General features: G+C 44.1%; 1 protein-coding gene across 1 annotated transcript in view; it reads left to right on the top strand.

Annotated features, from left to right (window-relative positions):
- Positions 1-23,660, top strand: part of SEC16A (SEC16 homolog A, endoplasmic reticulum export factor) — a gene marked incomplete in the record, with an annotated part of 1,997,470 nt that overhangs the window by 1,451,476 nt on the left and 522,334 nt on the right. Inside the window, 1 exon segment of the mRNA XM_044058481.1 lies at positions 23,144-23,200. Within this exon segment, the coding sequence (XP_043914416.1) occupies positions 23,144-23,200 (57 nt within the window).

The raw sequence follows: 23,660 nt of genomic DNA, 5'->3' as shown, positions 1-23,660 counted from the left end.
AAATCTGCGTAGAGTGTGAATGTCCGCAGCATCTTATCATAAACCCATCCTAAACCTCTATACATACAATTAGCCATTCCTTCAAGATCATCTGTCTCTCACTTTCTCTGCCATTGGTGTCAGTCTAAAGGCATGTATTCCCCTACTTCTCCCTTCCATTCATCCATCCACAATTGCTTTTTCCCAGTCTGCACATGCAGTCGGGATGTCACTTTAACAGTGACAATCTTCTAGACCCAAATTTCATACTGCCAGATGGCTAGACCTGCCCCTGCTGTTTTTTCATACTACTCACTCTCACACACTCGCAACTATGGCCATTTTATAGTATCCAGTCAACCTACTGCATGTCTTTGGAATGTGGCAGGAAACCAGAGCCCCCAAAGAAAACCCATGCAAAGACAGGGAGGACATGTAGACGCCACACAGAAGGCATCCTAGCAAAGAATTGAACCAGCAAACCTCTTGCTGTAAGACAACAACACTATCTGTGGTGTCACTGTGCTACCCTTTGTACAAGTGTAATATACTTGAGAATTTCTGAACTGAGACACTGTTCCACTGAGGAGAATCATGCCAGCAAGCTAGACACATCCCTGAGGATTCATGTGGTAATGCATCTGATCTCCATGCTTCATTCTCTCTAAAGGCAGCCAGTTCCATTTCCTCTGACTCCCTCACTAACATCTGCTGCTACTTTACCTGCTCATATCTCCCTTCCCCACCATCACAGCACCCTTCCTTTGCATTCAAGCACAATAAAAGAAGCATATTAAGTATCTCTATTTCCCAGTCTTCCATGATTGCCTTCACCTCTTTTCAGCCTGGCCAGCTTTTTTATTTCCCTCTTCCTTTCTGCTTTGCACTTACCTAATAAACAGACAGACAGATACATAAAGTAAGCAAGTAAGTAGAATTGACTTTGTTCTCTTTCCATCAAGTCCCATTTAACAAGTTACTTTGTTGTCCTTATGCTGGTCTCTTTCGGTTGTGCCCACTCCTCTAAATACCACACTCTCCATCTCTTATATGCTCTATATTTTGCACTAATTGCAAGCCTTTCATCTTTACAAAGCCAAAATGGCCTTTGCCACATTTTTTGCCTCTTCATTAAATCCCTTCCCACAGACCTGAATACTTCATCTTTCACCCACTCCAGTAGGTATTTTTTCTTTGTTTACCCCATCTCCTAACTCATCTTGGACCCTCTTTCCCAGCTGTGAAAAATCACTCCCTTAGAGTCTTACACAACTGTCTTTGCTTTTGAAGTGTCTTACCATCTCTTCTGAAGAATACAGTGACAAACTTTATTAAAAGCATCTTTACGTGAAAATCCATGACCCCCTCTGCCTCTGACAGAACCACAACCAGAATGTCACTCTTTCTGGTATAGTCATGCAGCAAATGTCTGAACTCATCAAGGTCCAAAACCTGAATCAGTTTCTGATTCCTTTCAGTCTTAGATCTTGGAATCTTGGCTAGCTCATATCCCCAGTAAGTGTAACCTTAATCCTGACACCCAACTCCTTTACTCTTTTCTCAAACGTCTAATCTACTCCCTAACTATGTTTGGGCCCAATACACTGCATTAAGATATCTGTATCAGTCTAGCAGCACCTTCCCTCTAAAGGAGCTTAAACTAAGATGTGACTCTATCCATTCCACTGTCCCATCCCCAATTCACAGGGTGTTGCTCCTTTATTCCAGTCTTTCGGCCTGCTGTTGCTTCCTCCTTTCAGTCCCTCTCTTCCTTTTTTAGCACATCAGCAAATTTACCACCATATCTAGCACCCCACCCCCCAGTCTCCTACAGATTGTGTCCTCTGACATACCAAAAGCTCCTTTGCTAAACAGCTGTACCCACATTCTAGCCAACTCACACATTCTCTCCTGAGCTTCTCATTCAACCTGTGCTACTCCCTTTTATGTTATCTTATTCTTGGATCCCTCACTTTTTTTTTAATTTTTTTTTTTTAACTACTATTGTTTTTAATTCATATAATTCTTTCTGGCAACTAGCCATGACTTTCGCCTTTAAATGTTATCCCAGACCAGCTAGGGAAATGCCAGATGTGACAGACTCAGTAATAATTAAAAATGCTAAATGATTAACTTACTTAATAATTCAGTTTAACATAATTATAAGAATCATTAATTTCCTTTAAAATGTCATATTCACAGACCGTGAGAAAATATGCACAGTCATCCTTCTTTCTAATAAGGTAAATTCAAAAGTCCTTGCTAATCATTGTGACGCAGGTAACTCCTGTATGACTAGCAGCTCAGACTTGATTAGAGAAGTAGAAAAGTGAGCATCAGTTGATGACTCATCTATTTTATGGGGAGGAAGGGAGGGAGGTGGCTTGGTTGGCCACATATTTATGCTGCCTAGCACCAGTAAGCAGAAGGGACTTCAGAGTGAGGAAAAATGGGTTCCCTTGGGAGACTGCAATAGTAGGCTTCACACAGCCACAGAAACACAAGACAGATCAGGATTCCAGAGTGGGAACAAATGGGCCACAGGGCTCATCTAGTCTGGGAGTGCAAAGTTCCCATGCCTCCGGAACAAATGGACTGAGTGTGCATCTGTAGTGAAGCCATTGGGCAAGATCCTGAGGTGAAAAAAAAAAAAGACTTACACTGATAACTAAACCCTGCCAACCAGACATCAGATCAGAAATTGTAAGGGGATGGCTTATGGCATTTACATATTCAAATAATACGGATTGCGTTGTGTCCTATCTAGATTTCTAACTGGTTAGTTAACAATCAGAAATTATACTGGTTACCTTTAAGAAAGAATATAAACACATCACCAGTGAATATATGCATTTCCCTGTACCCCAAACCTTATCAAATGACATCTTGCCCATTAGCAGTCACCACAAAGAAAATTACTCTGTTTTTGTAACATTACTAGTGTATGGTCTTCAATCCCATCCTTTCAACTTCTTTGGTCTACAAAGTTTACTACCAAAACCAAAAAAGGAACCGAGCAAAACAAAAACCTTGGTCCTCCAACCCTGGCAACAAATACTATGCAGGTATTCTATCCAGCTATACAACCGATAACTGTTCCACTGCTGTGTGGACTGGTTTAAACAACAGTAAAAACCAGAAGAAATGGTCAACACTACAATTCAGTAAGAAATAGTAAGAACTACTAAGTGTTTGGTAGCAGTTTTGATCTGCACCAAAACATTTGTGCATTTGGTAGGCAAATTTTTACTGCTCCTACTTTTACTACAAAATGCTTTAAAGTTTCTAAGTGAAATAATTTGAGCATTTTTATTTTAATAACTAAGGCGTTAAAGGACTTTTCAATTTTGGTGACACTAAGACATCAGTGGTATGTTACATGCCTGTAAAATCTATTAATTACGAGTTGCAGAATCCATCCCACATTTCTGTTAAGGCACTAAGAACAAGACCCCAAGAGACCAACTCCTCTGCCCAAGGCAGATGTCCCCACCACCATTCTGAAGATAGCAATGCACTCTTTTCTTGATGAAGCCTCAATATACATTAAATTAAAGATGTCCACCGAAGCAGTGTGGTACAGCAATGAAGTCTGTACAATAAACATTTGCCATCTCCTACTTCATGTCTTCCTTCTCATTCCCACCCTAACCCTCCTCCTGTCTTAAGCCCCCCTTGAAACTTTAAATTAATTCTCACCACCCAATTCAATAAGCCATTCTACAACTTTATACACAAAAGGAATTAAACCCCACTATTTGTAACTAATGCCCCCATTCTTTTTTAAAGTGTTACCGTGACAAAGTAGTTGTTCAATATTTGAGAAACACAGATTATACCCACCAACTTAGTCTCCAAACCCCAAAGCCCTAAGCCATCAGAGCTTCATTCAACATTTTTGATTGCCAGTAAAAAATGTAAGTGTTTCAGTAAAGAACCATCTCTAAAACCCCAACAGCTTGAAATTTTTAGGAACCTACAGTAGCTTTCATTTCTGAAAGCTTCCTTTTAACCTGTTCTTACCAGTGTCAGCAACTCAGCAGGTAAGATATTCATTCTGATGTTAGAAAGATAACAGAGCTCTTGCTTCTATCTTACCACCAAGTGCCTGGATTCACAAACTGGTGTCCTTTAGATGAGACATTTAAAAAAGTACAGTTGTATACACTTACCATAAATGTAGATGTTCGAGTGTATTCACTGTTGCAGTCATCACACTTGGGCCATCCGCTTGCAGCAGCCCCCAGTTGGCCCGATCAACAAAGCCCTGGGTCCCGCGTCGGCCGCTGTCTCCTCCTCAGTGACGCCAGGTCATCAGGGGTACAAAACACGCATATTACATTGTTTGTCTTTTCTGCAGGAGTCCTAGAAGAATTTTTTTACACATGCTTCCTGCAAAGTCCTATACCTAAAATTTTTACAGGTATCTCAGTTAGCATCCAAATATTCCTAATCATCAACCAGCAAAGCATGTTCAAAGCAGCAAACGGTAAGGCAAGGCAAAACAGTACAAGGAAGCAAAATGGGTTCTTCATCACTTTTCTTCTTTAATTAAACTAGAACGTTATCAGAATCCATAACTTCATATCATTTCTCCAGTTCATATTTATCTAAAATATATAAATAATTAAGACTATGCTCTCCAGATGAGCTCAACTTTAACCACACTGGAAAAAAACGACCCTTCAGTAACACTTCTTGGTAAGAACATGCACCAAAATGTGATATTCACCCAAGGGACCCATACAATAAAATGTTGAAGTATTCACAAGCACCAGAATGAAATATGTCCCCAAATGACCCTTCAGTAATAATGCCTGGTATGTACATGCACCAAAATGAAACATTCAGTACAGCATGTTTAAACATGGAAAGAAAACCCAAAGTAGACTATGTCACTGGAGAGAGAAAAAAAATAGTGAAACACTGCGATGAGATCTTAAAACTAAGTAATAATTCTGATAAGTGCTATTGTAAGTGGATGAGCAGAAAAGCTTAATGGGAAAGAATGGTCGTTATAAGAAAATCACAGTAATATGGTTATCCCCATTAGTTCACCCAAAAAGGACAAAAAGAAAACCATAAGATTAACATTTTTGATTTACACAGAACAAAAAATGTTCATCAAAAAGGGGGGAAGCTCCTTACACTTCACACTCCCTTGCTTATATATACTTGTAAAGTCGGGATATCTAAATTTGAAAAGTGCCAGCTAAAAGAAAAAAAGCAAAGGAATTAAAAGACATCTAGATGATGTTCATGCCAAGATATGAAATGTACAGGTATATATCTAATACTCCAAAATGGCAATAAAGGAGCATTTACTACATGTGTAGGTACCACACTCAAGCAAGTACAAGGGATTATGTTATCAGCTAAAGGGATGTTTTACATCAGAGTTAAAATATCATAGCCCAGAATTCACTTCTACACAAAGCTCTACAAGAAAATATAGGTATTCCTATAGTTTTGTCAGTTCCTCAATTCAAACATAGTGACACAGACAACAGGACAGCAGGGATTTATCACTAATAGTTAATAACGTGATTACATGTTGTGTTATGTTAGCTGCGGTGATACGGCAGTAGCGTTGTTACTTCACAGCAAGAGGTTCTCCCGTTCGATTCTCGACGTGGCTTGGGAGTTGCTTCTGTGTGGAGTCTGCATGTCCTCCATGTGGTTGGGTAGCATTTGAAAGACATGCGTGCGTAAATGGGCATGCCTTTGTTGAAGGTTGGGCGTCGAGCTGGCACCTCGGCGTTTCGTAAAAATCTACTGCCAATCATTAGCGGACCGGAGTTCCGCTGTGGCGACCCCTTACCAGGAAAAAGCCAAAAAGACAAATATTAATAACATGATTACAGTGGGGAAAATAGTTAAGAGCTGCATGCAGCTCTTTTTTCCTTTAAAACTATTACACAAAAATAACTATCCACATCTTTTAATTCTTCTAAGCTTGCAACACCCCTCTTGAATTCTAAGATCTTCATATATACAAAAACACAAAGTGCCTTAAGCAGCCTGTAAGCTAAAAATAAGACATTATGCCATTGCTTATCAGCCAGGTAAAACTCCCTCCATGTTGCATTAACCACTTTCCAGAAGTTTAAAGCAGCATTCAGAGAAAACTGTCTAAGTAGTATTATTTTACCCCCCCCACACACACACACACACAGCTGATATAAAATGCAATGACATGTACAAGCAGATTCTAACTTTTTTCAGTGGTGCAGCTGATTAATAAGGAGTTCCCCAAGGTTTGATTCTAGGCTGTAAATCTGTATAGAGTATGCATGTCTTTATGTGACAGATGCAAGGTGCTTACCTGGTGCGCATTTCTTGAAATCTGTAGAACTGCCTAACTCTCTAAAACTCCCCAATAAAAATGATATCAAGGCTGCTACTGGGGCCCCGTTAAAACGGCACTTTTCTAAATGCTTGGCTCTGCTAGACCGCACTGTTATGGACGACCAGTGCTGTACATCTAACCAAAGCCCACAACATGACGTTAATTAATTTATATGTAATTTTTCAGCAGTAGCAATATATTTTAGAAAAAAAAGTTGCATTGACTGAGCATTGCAAGTGAAAAAGCACATATTTTTTTCCTTGGTTGTTAGGGGAAAGCTGAACCGGGAAACTCATTGTAGCTTGAGCAATCTCTGCAACCAGTGAGTCCACAAAAAAATGGAGGGATCCAGAAAGAAAAGACATACCTGCTGCTGGACCCTCTATATCTACTTGGGGAAAACAAAAGAAAATAAAGTTGGGGGCGGAGGTGTGACGCAAGTGGTAGCTTGGATTGCAAGAATCCGATTGGCTGCCACCACTTGCTTTACCGACTACTTTGGAAGCGGATTTTCTTCTAAAAGTTTAATGTGAATTTACTGTAAAAACACACATTACAAATTCAGTTACGATTTTAGCGTGTTTTACATTAAGCTCAGCTAAAAATCTACAGTACAGTTTCTAACGCTTGTGGAAGGCACTCAGGGGTAACAGCTTACAATTAGTGTCTTCTCATGGAGTGCTCAGTGTTAAGCACAGAGGCGCCATGAGAAAGTACTCTGGGTTAATGAGTTAAGTACTGCTAGTATGTGAGACATCACATGTGTGGCTTAGAAGTCCGTTGACCATAAAAGCAGTGTCTGCAAGTACAGTCCTTAGAACTTCTGTGCCACAGTCCGAACGCCATCTTTGATCATCAGATCTGTTCACCCAGGTCATTTGCTGATGGTCTGCTTCTCACATAAGTGCCACATTCTTTTCTTTTTTTCTCTCACTGCTGCTTTCTGTTGTGAGGGTTTCATGTCACCCAGGAAAGGGTAGTGCCAATGTGGGTGACTGATTCCACACAAGGATGCCCACAATCTGTGTGTCTTTTGTTTGGGGCCTACTCACGACCATACATCTTGTGCATTTGCCAGGCCTTTGTCCCTAAGAACCTGTACAGCTGTCTTTCTTTCCTAAGATTTATTTAGAAACTCAGCAACTGAAGCTGTTAGCTACAAACGTTATGAAGAGTATGTCTGGGACTTCTGTCGAGTCTGTTTAGAAGGGAAAGGCCAAGAAGCTAAGTGTGCCTTCTACCTCTAATGCTTGTCTTGTGGTCGATGAAGACCCAGAGGTCCATCTGGAGGTTAGCTTGGGTTCTTCAGCAGGTACCACATCGGACGCCATCAAGGAATCTGCCTTAGGCATGTCCTTGGAGGCCATGCAGATGTCTACATCAGATAGGGGGAACCAAGGCTTGTTATTTTGGAAGGCCATAGTGGTATTCCTCAGATACTTGTCAGGAGGGATATTCCAACTAATATTATTGAGTTCAGGCCTACATCGGGTCTCTCCACTTTCCATCAGGATGATGTCAGAAGCAGAAAACGAAGCACATGTCTGTACCTAAGTCTCCACAATCAGATTGGGAAACTTTTTCTCAAGGCTTGCTTAATACACTCATGGCTCATAAGCCTCCATAAGCTGATCCTGTTTTTCCTTTAACTTCTCCACTCAAGAGAGTTAGGCTGCTGGAAGTATCTGAGGATGAGGGCTCTTCTAAGGATGAATCTTTGGCTTATTGCACTCAAATTCCATCCTCTCTTGAATACACTTTCCCCTGAGGAACAGTCTAATGATGCAGATTCACCAGTGGAAGAGATCACATTTGGGGAAATCTTAGCTAAAATTAGGGAATTTTTTTTGAACTGGGACTGCTCTCAGGTTTCTTTTGTACAGAAAATATATTATGATCTTTTACAGATTCTCCATCCCCTTCTGCTATACCTCCAGTCTTACCAGCCTTTTTGGATGCTTTTTCTTCAGCTTCTAAAGCCCCTGCTTGTAAAAGGCCTGATCAGTTTTATAAAGTGCCAGAAGACTATACATTTCTTTACAGATGTCCTTTAGCAGATCCTACAGTGGTTTCCATTGCTTCTGACAAAACTTCCAGCCTTTTGCCATCCACCAAGCTTCTCCGTTCTTCTGATGAGAGCAGGACTATGGAAAGACTAGGAAAAAGTTTATACTTCTTCCACCTTAGCTTTCCATGCTAGAAATTCCTAAACCCATATGACCAAATATACTTTGACTTTTTTCTCAAGCAATTTCACATTTCCCAGACTTTGATGTTAAAACTCAGCTGATGTCTGTTAGTAGCTTCTTCTCAGCTAGCTCTCCACTCCATTAAATGCAGCTGTGATGCAGCAGAGGCGTCTTCCATGCTTCTGCCTGGCTGTGTTCTTAGGAGGTATTTATGGTTGAGTCTTCAACCACTGCCAGCTGATATCGAAGCAGAATTAATGGATGCTGCTTTAGACAGCAGTGCTTTGTTTGGGGCTGTGGGTTGCATATTTGTTTCAATCTTTGTAGGAAAAAGGCAAGGAACTACAGGACTTAAAACATATCTTTGTTTTGCCTGTCCACAAATTTCAGAGGAATTATCCCTCAAAGACTCCCTTTGTTACAATACAAATTCACTTGCCCATTTCCAAAAACAAAAAGGATGTAGGAGAGCTCCTCAGTCTAAGCCCTCTCAGCCATTTCCTGCCCAGAAGCAGCCCTTTCCAGACAAGCCAGGTAGTTCATAGATTCATAGGTGTTTACTAGGCTAACGACCACAAGGGCCTTTTTAAGCCTAGCCATGCATCCCAAATCTCTGACAAGTTCTGATACCCTTGATAAGTGTAAGCATGGGCTCGGAGATGAACCATTTACAGGTTACCTGTTTGTGTTAGAAACATAGGTGCCAAGCCAAGGATGAATTTCTGGTTTCCCATCCAATTGTCCAGGTTGCACTTGAATTGGGTTAAGGAGGAACTCTGCTTCATATGGATGGGGAGCCTGTTCCATAGACGGGGTCCAACCATAGCACCCTGAATGCACCCAATCTCGTCTGATCTCAGAAACTCTACCTCCTCCAAAAGTTCAGTCTCTCATTTCTTACTTCCAGAGTCTTATCCCTCTTCCTTCTTTTACAGCCAGGGAGTTTTTCAGTCTCCTGAGTTTTATGGTATTCATCATTCCCATACTACCTCTGGCCAAACTTCACATGAGGAAGTTTATGTGGTAGCTGAAATCAGTTTGGATGCAGCATGCACATCCACTAGCGATTGTGGATGTTCTTCATGTTTCACTGTTGCAGTCATCACATTTGGGTTATCCCTGCCAGGGTAGACCTCGGCCTGTCCGAATACCAGAGGTTTAGTATTTCTGCATCAGTTGCTGTCGCTTCAGGACTGACTTCAGGTCATCAGTAGTAAGGCAGTCGACGCCTTTACATCAGTCTTTCTTGCCGCGGAGCCCGAAGCAGAAGCAGTTCGCACAAGTGCCGGTAGGCCGCTACCTGAGTTTCATCTTCCGAATTGAAGCTGAAGTTTTCTAAAGCTAAGTACCCCATTGAGGATTCTTTTTTCTTGCACTAACCAATGTCAGAAAAAGTTAACAATTGTTTCGCCTGTGGAAAGCAAATACCACACTGAGAATTTCATTCTTACTGCGTCACTTACTTAGGCCCAGACCACGACGCCCCCCACTGTTGCTTTTTTGCTTTGTTCAATGCCAGAACTATAAGTCATCTGGTCCTTATTGTAGCTAGATATTTTCATTAACGGTCCTCGATATCCGATATGGCTTTGGTAAGCCATCCAACAGCAGATGATCTGAAAAAACGTAAGGATAAAGACAGAGACTTGACAGGTCTAAACCTACCAGTGACGCTAGTCATCAGTTCTCCAGTCTTCAGTGAGGCGCTTTTGCAGCCCCTGATGCCCACTTCTGTGTATTCGCAGTCCGCTACCGAGACCCTTTCGGAGTCCAGTATGCCACAAAACACTTATTCGAGTAAAGATCCTGCGGTTGTCTCTCCCTTGGATGGATCCGGAGCCGCTGAGCAGGCACCGGCTTCCAAGGAAGTACTTCGCACTGCTGATTCTCGACACAAACCAACGACTTCTTTCGCGTCTACTGTTCTTTCGAAAACTACCAAGTTTCTAAGGCCCAGGGTACGAACCACACCCAAGAAACCGACGACCCAATCTCAGGCACCTGCTTCCTTGCCTCAGTCTCAAATGCTTAAAATGGCGGAAGACATTATCATGCTGATCAGGGGAAGCCAAGCTACCCCTTCCAAAAGAAAAAGAGATCTGTCCCCAGGTGTTTTGTCTGAACAGGAGTCTGATGACTCTGATGCATCTGAATATGAAGACATGCAATCCCTCTCTGCTTATGAGGATTCTGATGCAGAGGACTCCATTCATTCAGCCTCTCCCTCCGAGGACTTTTCCTTTGGGGAAACCCTTCATACCTTAAGGGAACATTTCCAGTGGGAATGTCAGGACTACCCTCAGTCTAAAAAGAGACTCTGGGAATTCTTAGATCTTCCACAGCACAGACCCCTGGCCATTCCTCCAGTCCTGGATGTTGTGGACGATGTTTTCCTGGAATCCAGTTTGACTCCTGATACCGTACCTCCTGCACCTAGAAAACCTGACAGATATTACGGAGTTCCTGACTCTCGCAAATTTCTTTTTAAAAATCCTACTGCTGACCCATTCTGCAAGTCAAGTAACTAAGCATACCTTGTACTATGGTTTTAATGCGCTAGAAGCTTCTTGCAGGGTAGCAGTCACTGGTTCTATCCTTAGAAGGCATGCATGGCTTAAGGAACAGCCCTTGCCAGACCATGTTAAATCTAAATTGTTGGATGCACTCTAGCACAAAGACAACTTATTTGGCACCAAGGCAGAGGAGGTCTTAAAAAAGATGGAAGAAAAAGCTAAATCTATGCAGACAGTTAAGGATTTTTTTCAGGTCCAGCCACCCAGGTTCAGCAGGCATTGCCACTCCAAGCACTGGTCTTGCACTCACCAGGTCAGTTCAGCCCAGACCCCATGGAAGCAGACCCCCCCCCCGACAACAACCACAGGGAATGCAGAGACCAAAACAGTGGAATTCCTCCACTTTAAAAACTGAGTTCTAAGCCACCCCCTTATGCTAAGAACTCCCATTGACTCTCCTCCCCCACCCTCTCCCTCTGCCCACCTTCCCTTACCCCTAGGATGAAAACTGTCCTTTCACGCAAGCACGTGGGCCACCATTACCAGCGATCACTTGGTCCTCAACATGGTGTCCCAGGGATGCAAATTTTCTTTCCACACTCTTCCAACTCCAAAAGGGTTCCCAGATCTACCTCCAAACCAGTGGGCAGAAGTGCAAAACATGTCCTTTCCCTGCTGTCTATGAGGGCAATAGAGCACATTCCAGCAGAACAGAAAGGCCACGGATTCTACTCCAGACTTTTTCTGGTACCCAGAAAGAAAGCACCTGGCACCCCATCCTTGATCTTTCCATCCTAAACACCTTCCTGGTGATACCAAAATTCACAATGCTCACCCTCCAGCAGCTGCTGCCCATGCTCTCCAAGGATGTTTTGCTAGCCTCCCTAGATCTAAAAGAGGCCTACCTCCACATTCCTATCAGGGAATCATGCAAGAAATATCTACGTTTCAGGGCCGGATCTCTGCGCTTCCCTTTGGCGTATCTACTGCTCCCAGAGTTTTCACAAAATGTGTGGCTCCGGCCATTGCCTTTTGCAGACAAAGGAATATCCAACTTTACCCATACTTAGACTGCCTAATTCAGGCAGACAGTCAGGAAAAGCTGCTCAAGCACCTGGCCTTTGTAATGTCCCTACTGACCTCCCTAGGGTACACACTATCAATGAAAAGAAATCCAAACAAGTACCCACCCAAAGGATTATATTCCTGGGAGCAAGTCTAGACACAGCATCCCAGATAGCATTCCTTACACAAGAAAAGCAAACTTTCCTGCTGACAGCCTACTTCTCTCAACTAGCCACCAGACCCCAGTTGTCTGCAAGGAAAATCCTGCAAGCTCTCTTGTTTATGGCATCTTGCATTCTACTCATTCCATATGCCAGACTGCATATGAGGAAACTTCAGTGGTACCTAAAAAGCCTTTGGTGTCAACAGTCTCAAGACTTGGAGACTCTTATACCCATGATACCTTGCCTGAGGGAAGATTTTCTTTGGTGGGCAGCAGCATGCTCCCACAACAAGGGACTACCTTTCTCATCACCCCCCTCCACCCAGACCCTCACCACAGACGCATCAGACTATGCCTGGGGTGCACACCTGGACGGCAGGTGCATACAGGGCCAATGGAGGCCACAGCAAATCCATCTGCACATGACCCAAAAAGAGATGTTAGCTGTCCAGCACGCGTTGACAGCTTTCACGCCCCTTTTCTCCCCAAGGGCTCTCCTGATCAAAACAGACAATACCACTGTTATGTGGTATATCAACAAGAAGGGAGGGACTCGCTCCTACCCTGTATGCAAGCTGGCCATGACCCTTTGGCACACAGCCTCTGCCATGCAACTCCACCTGTTAGCACAATTCCTACCAGGTTCTGTAAACTCTCTGGCAGACCACTTAAGCAGAAATCTCCTGGACCCACACGAATGACAGCTAGACAAAAAACCTTCACCCTAATAACTCAGAAATGGGGCACCCCGAAGGTCAACCTCTTTGCCTCCCACACCAGCCATCAGCTCAGCAAGTTCTGCACCAGGGAGCATCACTGCATGGCTTGGAAATTGGCTGCCGTGTCCTTCCCAGTGGGTCAGTATATCGGTTTATGCCTTTCCTCCACTACCTCCCATCCCCAAGGTACTGCTCAAAATAAGGGAGGAAAAACCAAGGACAATTCTTATTGCTCCAGACTGGCCTCACCAGAACTGGTACCCCAATGCTGCACAGCTTATCCCCACTGCCACCATGGCATCGCACTCAGATCCCAACCCTGCTGACCCAGAGGGAAGGAGAATTCATGCATCCCAAATTGCAGACCCTCATTTTGACAGCTTGGCTTATTCCCTAACCACTGATCAAGCTGCCAACCTCAGTAAACAGGTTCTCGATGTTGAACGTGAGGCCAGATGCCCTAGCACTAGAAAGTCTTATGCTGACAAATGGAAAAGGTTCTGCACCTGGATTCAGGCTAAGGGAGCTGGTACGGCACAGCCCTCCCTCTTATCCTGGATTACTTAGCTGACCTGCTACACAGTGTTCTCTCTTATTCCTCTATTAAAATTCATTCCTCTGCCATCTCTGCTCATTTCCCCACTGAGCAGTCCCTTTTCTCACACCCTCTGATCAAACAATTCCTAAGAGGGGCTAACTACTTGAGGCCACCTAGAAGAGCACCTTCCCCAGCTTAGGACTTTAACTTTGTGTTGTAAAAGCTCACACTGCCCCCCTTCGAACCAGCATATTCAGCAGAGTTAAAATTTCTTTCCTGGAAGACCGCTTTTCTTCTGGCCATCGCTTCAGCCAGAAGTGTCTCTGAGCTACAAGCATTTATGGCTGTGGAGCCCTTCATCATCTTCCTTGCTGACAGGGTTTCTCTCAGGGCTAACCCATCCATCATGCCCAAAGTGGTGTCCAGTGTGGCTCTCAACCAATCCATTCATCTGCCCACCTTTTTTCCTAACCCACAGAACAAAGTGGAAAGGATCCTGCACTCTCTGGATGTGCACAGACAGCTTAGATTCTATCTGTACAGGACTAAGTCATTCAGAAAGTCTGATCAATTGCTGGTTAGCTTTGCTGCAGGGGCAGAAGGCAAAGCCATCTCCAAACAGTTTTCAAATGGATAGCACACTGCATCCATTTCTATTACAAGCAACATGGAAAGCCTCCCCTAAGGGGGTCAGGACTCACTCCACCAGAGCAGCCTCCACATCTGCAGCTTTCCTCAGAAGAATTCTCACCAGGGACATCCTGTAGGCTGCCACCTGGACATCTGTTCACACTTTTACCAAGCATTACCACCTGCCTATCTTCTCCAAATCCAGGGAAGGCTTTGCCACTGCAGTCTTGCAAGGCATCCTAGCCAGCCCCTAGTCTCCTTGACTGCCTCCACCCTTATTCTCAGCTTTGGGAATCAACCCAAATATGATGATTGCAACAGTGAAACATGAAGAACATAGTACAGTTGTGTACACTTACCATAAATGTACATGTTCGAGTGTATTCACTGTTGCAGTCCTGATTTCTCTCCCTCCACCCCCCTCTTCTGTCTTCTCTCTCTCCTTACAAGGGACATTTTGGTATTTACTTTGTACTGGTAGGGTTCTTCCACCAGAACCTGGCTCCCACTTAGGGGATCCTGACAGGTTAGGGCAAGAAAAACTGATGTAATAGCGTTGACTGCCTTACTTTATACTATTGATGACCTGACATCAGTCCTGAAGTGACAGCAACCAACTCAGAAATAGTAAGCCTCTGGTATTCAGGTCGGCCGAGGGCTACCCTGGCAGTAATAACCCAAATGTGATGACTGCAACTTTGAATACACTCAAACATCTACATTTATGGTAAGTGTGCACAACTGTACTTTCCTCTTCTCCCTTATCCCAAAAAGGGACTTCTTTGTTAGATTCATCAGATTTTCCTAAACATGGACCTTCCTTTGCATCCTCCTCTTCCCACTCGAGACTTGTTTACAGACACTTCTGACCTAGGATGGGGAGCAACCTTTGCTTCCATGAAGGTACAAGGCTTTGGGACACCTCCTCAAAAGGAGGACCATATCAACATCAAAGAGATGAGAGCTCTCATTTTTAGCTGTTCAAGTTTTTTGTCCTCTTTTTCCTTCCAGGACTTCCAAAACTGGTTACAGACAACACCACAGATGTCCTTCAAGGATGCATCTGCAGTCATAACATATGGGTTGTCCTGCCTCAGGCAGCCCTTCGGTCGGCCGGATTCCAAAGTCTGGGTCCAACGTCGGCTGATGTCGCCTCTTCCCCGACGTCAGAGCGGCTGGGGTATAAAAGCATTAGCCGACGCCATTTTCCTCAGTCTTTCTTGTCGCGCGGTGCCCGAAGCAGAAGCTGTTCTCAAGTGCCGGTCGGTCAGTTCCAGAGATTTCAGCTACCGAAGACTTCGAAAAAAGCTAAGTACCCCGTTGGGGACTCTTTCTTGCCTCAGCCGATGTCAGACAAAGTAAATAATTGTTTAACTTGTGGGAAACAAATACCTCATAAGGATTTCCATTCTTACTGCCTTCCTTGCTTAGGCCCAGACCACGACGTATCAGCTTGTTTAGCCTGTGCCTCCTTCAACCGACGGACTCTCAGACGTCGGTCGGAGTTTGCAGAGGAGTTTTTTGGAACCGATTTTGCTTATAAAATGCCGTCGGAGACTCCGACTACGCATATGGTCAAAAAATGCAAGGAAAAGGACCGACACTCGCGGCCTGCGGTTTCGGCTGAAACCACGGTTAGGCCTACCGCGAGTGTCTCGGTTTCGGCTGAAACCGAGCCCACAGCTATTCCTACTACCGAAACCATACCTCCGACCACCGAAGCCAGAGAGGCCCCGGCCGAGTCGGCTTCAGAACTCCCTACCGAAGCTAGTGCTCAAGAATTGTCCGATACCATACCTTTGGACATTTCTACTCCTGCACGTGGGGCAGCTAGGCTCCCAGCTTCTATGTCTATTAAGGCCTTCTCCAGGGCAAAGGCTGCCAAACTTACTAAAACTTTGCCTACCAAATCAACTTCACAGAGGCCTTCCTCCAGTTCTCAGATCCTCAGCCTTGCTGAGGTCCTCATTTCCTTAATTAGGGGTTCCCAACCTCACCCAGACAGGGCCTTCCAACCTCCTCCAGACAAAAGGCCCAGGACTGATCCCTCTGAACCTCTCTCCTCAGATTACTCCTCGGATGGATCTGATTTGTCAGACCATCAGGAAGGGGCCTACTCGCCTTATGAGGATTCAGATGCAGAAGATTCTATTCCTTCGGCCTCCCCACCAGAAGAATTTTCCTTTGGGGAGACTTTACACTCCATGAGGGAGCACTTTCAGTGGCAGGATCAGGATTTCTCTGATTCTAGAAAAAGATTAAGGGCCTTTTTGCATTTGCCCCAGCATAGGCCCTTAGCCATACCTCCTGTTCTGACTGTAACTGATGATAAGTACAATGATGTCAGTACTGCACCTGATTCTCTTCCCCCGGCCCCTGCCAAACCTGACAGATATTACAGGGTCCCGGATTCTCATTTCCACCTGTATAAAGCCAATGCTGCAGATCCAGAAACTATTTCTCAGGGCCCTAAAGGGGTTGCAGCTGCTACTGCTAAGAATCCCCTACCCTCTGAAAGAGAGTCTAGAGCATTAGAGAGATAGGGAATAAAGGTATATACATCTTCTACTCTTTCTGCCAGGGCATTAAACTGCCAGTTCCATATGATCCAGTACCAAGAATTTTTGTTAGATCAGCTGAATAAAAAGCTTTCTGCTCCTGAACCTTTAGACCGTAAATCCCTTCAGGATTTGGTACACAGCTCTCAGCAGGTCAGTAATCATTTTTTAAAATGTGGCTATGATGCACTGGAGGCTTCATTTAGATCAGCTATGACTGGGGCAGTAATTCGTAGGCATGCCTGGCTGAAGGAGCAATCTTTGCCAGACCATGTCAAGGCTAAACTCCTCGATGCTCCAATGGAGAAACAAAGTTTATTTGGCTCCCCTGCACAGGAGATTCTAAAGAAGGTGGAAGAAAAAGCAAAATCTGTGCAAACAGTAAAGGAATTCCTGCAGGTCCAACCTCCGAGGTTCAGCAGAAACTGGCCTACAAAGAATTGGTCCTTTCCAGACACCTGCAGAGCACAGAGGGGCAGGAACAGACGTACTAGAGGCAGAGGTCAATCAAGAGGTGCCTACAGGGGCCGTCAGTGGCAGCCTGCAAACCAGAGGAGTGGTGCAACAGCTACAACTACTACCACTACTACAGGACAGACCCAATGACTTGACTCTGATTCCGCCCACCAGGGATCAACTGGAAGCACCCTTGGGCGGAAAGTTAGCTTTATTCTCGAAAAACTGGCATTGCATTACAAAAGATACATGGACATTGCAAATAATAGACAAAGGATACAGGTTTCACTTCCATACCTTACCAAAGAGAGGCGGAATGCTAAACCTGCCACCAAACCAGAAGGTAGAGGCTTTAAGACAAATCAGCAAGTTAATTCAGATGAAAGCTATAGAAAGGGTACCATCTACAGAACAAGGCCAAGGATTTTACTCCAGACTATTCCTTGTGCCAAGAAAAGAAACCAAATGGAGGCCTATACTCGACCTGTCCACACTGAACACTTATCTCATTGTGCCAAAATTCAAAATGCTGACCCTACAGCAACTTCTTCCCATGTTGGGCAAGGAGTCTTGGCTGGTGACACTAGATCTCAAGGAGGCATACCTGCACGTCCCTATTCGACCAGATTGCAGAAGACACCTCATATTTCTTGCAGGATCAGAGCATTATCAATTCTCAGCATTGCCCTTTGGCTTATCTACTGCGCCCAGAGTATTCACGAAATGCCTGGCATCAGTAATTGCACACTGCAGACTTCAGAGAATTCAAATGTATCCATACCTGGACGACTGCCTAATACAAGCGGACAAGAAGAAGAAGTTGTTAAAGGACTTGGCCTATGCCATACACCTGCTACAAACCTTGGGATACACAGTCAACATCCAAAAGTCAAGACTAGTACCATCCCAAAGGATAACCTTTTTGGGTGCGGATCTGGACACAATCACTCAGATGGCTTTTCTCACAGAAGAAAAACAAAAACAACTTCCAGATTACTTCATGACTCTGACAAGACAAACTCAGCTTACTGCAAGGAAAGCCCTGCAGGCCCTGGGTTACATGGCATCCTGCATACTTTTAATTCCACATGCCAGGTTGCATATGAGGAAACTACAATGGTACCTAAGGAATGTAGGGTCTCAACACAGTTACAGTCTAGAAACCATGATACAAATCATTCCATGCCTTCAAGAGGAATTCCTTTGGTGGGCTCAGGCCTGCCAGTCCAACAGAGGGTTGCCTTTCAATAAACCAAAAACAAGGCAGACCATCACCACGGACGCCTCAGACCGAGGATGGGGAGCACACATGGAGGACAAACGTGTCTCAAGGGCAGCTAGGCATGCACATAAACCAAAAGGAGATGCTGGCAGTAAGGCATGCAGTCGAGGCATTCAGACCCTTCCTCCAGCAAGGACACCTGTTAATACGGACAGACAACACCACGGTCATGTGGTACATAAACAAACAGGGAGGCACACATTCCTACCCTCTATGCCGGATGGCTATGGATCTGTGGAACCTATGCCTGAATCTCAACATCCAGCTGCAGGCCAAATTCTTACCAGGAAAAGAGAATACTCTAGCAGACAGCTTAAGCAGAACTACCATGGATGCACACGAATGGATGCTGCATCCAGACATCTTCAAACTCATAACAAAGAAATGGGGAATCCCAGAGATAGACCTGTTCGCCTCCCCACTCAACCACCAACTGAAGAAATTCTGCTCACGGACATACCACCCACAAGCCTGGAGGGTGGACTCTCTCTCTTTCAGCTGGAAAGCCCTAACAGTATATGCTTTCCCACCTCTCCCATTGATGTACAAGGTTCTACTGAAGATCAGGGAGGAACAGCCAAAAGTCATACTAATAGCTCCGGACTGGCCAAGGCAGCATTGGTACCCGCTACTGAGAAGCATGTCTCAGGCACACTCATGGTCTCTTCCCCTATGGCCTCTTCTTCTAATGCAGAACAATTTCAGGACCCTGCATCCCAACTTGAAAACACTGCAGCTAATTGCCTGGACGATTCCTTAAAGCCCTACAACACCGTTTTATCCCAGAGGGTGAAGGACATTATCCTAGAGGCTCGCAGACCTTCCACAAGAAAGGCATACTCAGCTAAATGGAAGAGATTACTCATTTGGAGCACATCAAAGGGCACAGATGTCACACTGGCAAACCTAGCAGACATCCTAGAATACTTAGCAGAAATGTTCCACAATGGCCTGTCTTATTCATCCATCAAGATTCATGCTTCAGCAATTTCAGCAGAATACAATATGGATCCACCTATCTTCTCACACCCTCTTCTCAGACAATTTTTGAGAGGGATCAAAAATGTTAAACCTCCAAGAAGACCCCCCCCCCCTACCTGCATGGGATCTCAACTTTGTGCTGGAAAAACTAACACTACCTCCTTTTGAACCAGCAGCTTCAGCAGACCTCCAGTTTTTATCTTGGAAAACTGCATTCCTTCTGGCAATCACTTCAGCAAGAAGAGTGTCTGAGTTACAGGCATTAATGGCAGTGCAGCCTTTTCTTATTTTTCACCAGGATAGAGTGTCACTGAGAACCAATCCTACTTTCATGCCAAAGGTGGTGTCTAGGGTATCCTTGAACCAAGCTATTCACTTGCCTACGTTCTTCCGTAACCCACAGAACAAAGGGGAAAAACTATTGCACACCTTGGATATACACAGACAACTACGCTACTATTTGGACAGAACTAAGACTAACAGAAAAACTGACCAACTTTTTGTAACATATGCAACTGGGGTACAAGGAAGAGCAATTTCCAAACAGACAATCTCAAAATGGATAGGAAATTGCATTCGTTTTTGCTACTCCTTTCATGGAAAGACAGTTCCTGAAAATATCAGGCCTCACTCTACAAGGGCCACAGCCACCACTACAGCTTTCCTACGAGGGGTGGCTACCAAGGACATTTTAGAAGCTGCTACTTGGAGCTCCGTGCATACATTTGCCAAGCATTACAATCTACCCTTATACTCCAGATCCCGAACAGGGTTTGCAACTGCAGTACTGCAGGGGATCATAACTACACCATAATTCACTTAGTACCTCCTCCCCCAGATTGGCTATGGTATTCTACCCATATGTTATGACTGCAGATGCATCCTTGAAGGACATAGTACAGTTTTGTACCTACCATAAATGTAGATGTCCGATAGGTATGCATCTGCAGTCAGGATTACCCACCCTCCTTCCCCTCTGTGGTATTCCAAGGGTACTTACCCCTCTTTCAGCTAGCTGGGGGAATCTATTATGGTGTATTTGTTTGTTTGTTTATATATGTATATAATTTGCTAATGTTTAGAGCTTTTCAGCCTTCATCCAAATTTAGCCTTCCTAGAGGGCACCTGGCATCTGGGGCAAGAAACACTGAGGAAAATGGCGTCGGCTGATGCTTTTATACCCCAGCCGCTCTGACGTCGGGGAAGAGGCGACATCAGCCGACGCCGGACCCAGACTTTGGAATCTGGCTGACCGAAGGGCTGCCTGAGGCAGGACAACCCATATGTTATGACTGCAGATGCATACCTATCGGACATCTACATTTATGGTAGGTACAAAACTGTACTTTCTCTGGTATGTAAATAAACAGGGGGACGAAGTTGTATCTTCTTTGTAGGTTAGCTATCATGGCTTGGGAACTGTCAGTTCAGTAACAGGTGACTGTTTAGGCAGTTTACATCTCCTCCAGTCAGAATTCTGCGGCAGACAATCTGAGCAGGTCCATGACAAAATCCCACGAGTGCATGATTCACAAGGATGTGTTTTGGGGCATTGTCCACTAGTGGGGTACTACTCAAGTAGATCTGTTTGCCTCCCCTCTGAGCAGACAACTTCCTCTTTTTTTGCGGCCATGTCCCAGGTCGTCTGATGTCCTTCAAGAATGCAACTGCAGTCATAACATATGGGTTGTCTGACATGGGTAACCATGTCATAACATGGGTCCTCTGTTTTGGAAGGTAGGCGCCCTTTCAATTTCTTGAAGGGGGATATTTCTTTATGCATTTCACCCTCTTTCCATTTATTCAGAAAGTCCTGTTCAGGATTCAGCAGGACAAACCAAAAGTCTTGCTGGTTTACTCCCTTTTGGCCAAGACAGCATCAGTTCCCTCTTCTTCTGCATTTAGCCAAGGGCAGTCATCAGAGTTACCTCACAAGGTGGATCTCCTCACACAGGACAAAAGATCTCTTATCCATCCACATCTGTCAACTGTGCGTCTGACTCTGTGGTTGATAGACTTCTGCTTACTTTCAGACACCTTTTTTCTGAGGGCATGCTTAGTGTACTGCAGAAGGCCAGAAAACCCAATACTAAAATATCATACTTATCTAAGTGGAAGTGGTTTTCTATTTGGTGTTGTTCAGACAACCTGGAGCTATTGTTTGTAGATGTTCCACTGATTCTTTCATACTACTTGTATGAGTTGCTCAATGATGGTTTAACCTACTGCTTGGTGATGGTTCATTTGTCAGTCATTTCTATCTGTCTGCCTGTGTCTACTCTGTTGGCTTCTAGGTTAAAGGTTAAAATCTTTCTCAAAGGCATCCTTCACATTAGACCTCCCATGAAACCTATTCTTCCTCCTTCGGATTTGAACTTTGTTTTGGAGAAGCTGACTTTGGCTCCATTTGAGACTGCAGCTACAGCTTCTTTGCAACACTGTACTTGGAAAACTGTTCTGTTGTTAGCTTTGACTTCGGCCATAAGGACAGGTTCTGTTTGTGTACTAACCCTTCCTTTATGCCCAGGGTTGTGAATGAGTCGTCTCTTAACCAGTCTATTCGTTTTGCCCACCTTTTCTTCCTTCTCCACAATCCTCTAGTGAGAGGATTTTACACACCTTGGATGTGCATAGACAACTCAAATTTTATTTAGATAAAACTAAGCCTGTCAGGGAATCTGATCATCTTTTCTGTTTCTTTTCATTCTAGGGCTCTGGGATTGCCTGTTTCCAAGCAGACTGTTTCCTCTTGGATTTCAAAGGCTATTTCTTTTTGTAATGTTTTCCATGGGAAGGGCCTCCCTTTTCCTGTTAAGGCTCTTTCTATTAGAGCTATGGCATCTTCAGGTGCTTTCTTTAAGGGCTTGAATCCTAATTCCATTTTGGAAACAGCTACTTGGACTTCTGTACATACCTTCACCAAACATTACAAATTGGATGGCACCTCCAGATCTAGAGCTGGTTTTGCTAGAGCCATTCTTCGTGGTTTTCTAGAGAGCTCTTCTTGTCCTTCCTCTTCCCAGGTTTCCTCCTAAGCTGTGGTAATCTCCCTCATGTAAAGAATACTGCAACATTAGAATAGAAGGACATAGAATAGTTGTGTAAAATCTTAACCATAACCATAGATGTCCTTCTCTTCTATGTTGCAGTATTCTATCCCTCCCTCCTTCCTCCTGGTATTTGCTTCTGTTCTGGCTAACTTTCTTGTTTCCTTAGGCTGGTGTTCCTCCTGGGGCAGTCAGTTCTGAGGACTGTACATTCAGACATCGCTTTTATGGCCAACGTACTTCTAAGCCATTTGTGCAACATCTCGTGTACTAGCAGTACGTAAATGCTCTTGTATACTGGCTCCATGTCGGGTCACCCAAGGCAGAGGATCCCTCATATGACAATTACTGCAGCATAGAAAATAAGGACATCTATGGTAATGGTAAGATTTTAAACAACTATTCTTTTCTGAATGAAAAAAAATTGATGATGCTGATAAGCTTGCATTGATAATAAGGAATAAGTGAATAGATGCTGTATGTGCTTTTATACCTTTGAATGCTAGCATTTGTTATTTCGGTCCAGTGCAGAATGTGGGCAATGTTCCTGGTGTAGTTTTGGAGCCTGTGAATGTCTCTGAAAAGTCTTAGAAATGCCAACCATATATAGATATGAGGATTATGAAGAGTATTCCACAGAGATGTTACTAAATTGACTTTCTTTCTTAAACTAGATTGTATGGGATGAAAAAAAGCAGCGCTGGATTGATATTAATGAACCAGAAGAGGAGGTATTTTTTTTAAAAGCACTGTTCTTTAAAACTCTGTTAAATGTGCATTCATTGTTCTGCTTGTAAGTTGTGCTTACATTATTTCATTTTATGCATTTGTTGTGTTCAGATAATGTTTCATTGACCCTGTCTTCACAGTGCCTGTTTTAGGTAATCCAGCCCCATTTGGGCTGCCCTGGCTTAGACCTTTTCCATAAGCATGAATAAGATAAGCCGGGGAGAGGGTTTAGCTCTTTGACATAGAGGGACAAACACGTGGTTGTAGTCCAGATGACCCAGGATTGGTTGGTGGCTCAGATGCAATGCTGGAGAAGCCCAGTGGAAGGGGGGGGGGATTAAGTGGTTTTTGCTAGCTGTTCTTTCAGGTGGGGGTGGAAGGTAGTTTGTAGCTGAAAAAAAAAGTATGGGGATTAAAAAACAAGCCTGAGCTCTTTGATTGGTTGCACAGTTACTGTATACA

Source organism: Protopterus annectens, chromosome 16.part0, assembly GCF_019279795.1.
Source record: "Protopterus annectens isolate FY-2018-M chromosome 16.part0, PAN1.0, whole genome shotgun sequence".
Taxonomy (NCBI): Eukaryota; Metazoa; Chordata; order Ceratodontiformes; family Protopteridae; genus Protopterus; species Protopterus annectens.
Note: the sequence above shows the minus strand (reverse complement) of the source record. Positions and strands in the feature narration are given on the sequence as shown.